Source organism: Olea europaea, unplaced genomic scaffold, assembly GCF_002742605.1.
Source record: "Olea europaea var. sylvestris unplaced genomic scaffold, O_europaea_v1 scaffold26729, whole genome shotgun sequence".
NCBI lineage: Eukaryota > Viridiplantae > Streptophyta > Magnoliopsida > Lamiales > Oleaceae > Olea > Olea europaea.
The window spans coordinates 93-1,518 of NW_019245107.1; the positions used below are offsets into that span (position 1 = coordinate 93).

The window sequence follows — 1,426 nt, forward strand, 5'->3', positions numbered from 1 at the left end:
GCCATATATACTTACAAGCACAACTATTTTTTTGTTCTTTTGCAGATGCAAACACCAGTAGATGTATCATGAGCAAAAGAGAAATCAAATTAATACATTCTGCTAATAGTCCTTGTGAGCAAAAAATTCCCATCAAAACATTTCCAAACCTTGACAGCATATCAAATGTGAAAATACACATTTCACACCCAACTGGCCAACCATGAAACAATTGTTAACAAGGATTAATATGCTCATTTTGATTTCCAAAGTCAACTTAATGACAAACTGGTATTCGTAAACTACCTCATACAGGATGAAAAGCAGCACAAAAGACAAAAACACCTAAACCAACCCCGACGGAACCTTTTGTATACTTAAAGACTTTCTTATTGTCATCTGAAGCAAGGAGTAAGTTACATAAATAAGTGCATGATGTATAAAGAGAACTGTTATAAATTGGCCACCACAGAAGAAGCAAACTTAAGCCAAGGTACAATAATGATATCCAGACACGAACCAAATACAAGATCAAGGAAGATAAAGCATATTGTCAACGATAGAATATACTAAAAATGTAGGATATGACCTCTGGTGTGTTCTCCAATGAGTCAACATATGCTTTTGACATCTGAGAAATCATTAAAATAAATTAGAACTTTCATTATTCCCATTATGTTAAATTTGTTATGAACTCCAAAAGAACATATCTTTCGCATCAAAACATGAGAACATCCAAAAATCTCACGCTATTATAGTCAGGAATCTGATTTACGGTCCCATTTTCCGACAATGAAGCCCTTGGTGAGGAGCCTTCCTCCGAACCTTCTCGCACAGGCGAAGGTGGTTGTGGGGGTGGAACATAGGAAACTCTCAATTTGCATTCTTCAACACGGTTCCCCAACTGTTTGCTAAACTAGAAACCAGAAAAAAACGTGTACAGCTTACTTTTTAACAGAACCTTTCCATCCCTAGCTACTTAATTGCAGAGTAAACATAAACGCATGACAATAAATTGTACCATATCAGGATTGATATCCTTTGTGGTTACTCCTGGGCTCACAACTACACTCTGGAGGAGAAATTTATCCTTGCACTGCAAATCAGGTGGAGCCTCCTTTTGTGCTTGCATTGTAACTGGACTTCAAAAAAATTATCATTCACTTATCAATTCAACACAAATATATCCACATGCCAAAGATAAAAGCATGTCTTATTGTTTGTTGCTTGTAACTAACCGGTTGGGTTGGTTCATCGAAATCCAAATTATTCCTATAAACTTACTCCGGGGAATTATTTAAAGCAGAACAGAAACCTTAAAGAAAAAGGGATCTTTACGTTTCGAACCTCAGATTAATTATAATTCCATACACATGATTTTTCATAAAACTCACATACAATCTTTAACTGGAATTTTATTTTATTTTATTATTATATTTTTTTCGCC

General features: G+C 35.1%; 1 protein-coding gene across 1 annotated transcript; it reads right to left on the reverse strand.

Annotated features, from left to right (window-relative positions):
* Nucleotides 1-417: 417 nt before the first annotated feature.
* Nucleotides 418-1,361, reverse strand: LOC111383384 (vesicle-associated protein 1-2-like). The gene is made up of 3 exons (XM_023007492.1): nucleotides 1,001-1,361; nucleotides 728-895; nucleotides 418-610 (listed from the first exon to the last, which is right to left on the reverse strand). The coding sequence occupies exons 1-3, from the start codon at nucleotides 1,109-1,111 to the stop codon at nucleotides 533-535; spliced, it is 357 nt and encodes a 118-aa protein (XP_022863260.1). The 5' UTR covers nucleotides 1,112-1,361; the 3' UTR covers nucleotides 418-532.
* Between the last annotated feature and the right edge of the window lie 65 nt (nucleotides 1,362-1,426).

Coding starts and splice junctions, on each gene's coding strand:
- LOC111383384 (XM_023007492.1), bottom strand. CDS start 1,111: ATGCAAGCACAAAAGGAGGCTCCACCTGATTTGCAGTGCAAGGATAAA. Junction 896..1,000: donor AGGATATCAATCCTGATATG/GTACAATTTATT, acceptor TCTGGTTTCTAG/TTTAGCAAACAGTTGGGGAA. Junction 611..727: donor AGATTCCTGACTATAATAGC/GTGAGATTTTTG, acceptor ATGATTTCTCAG/ATGTCAAAAGCATATGTTGA.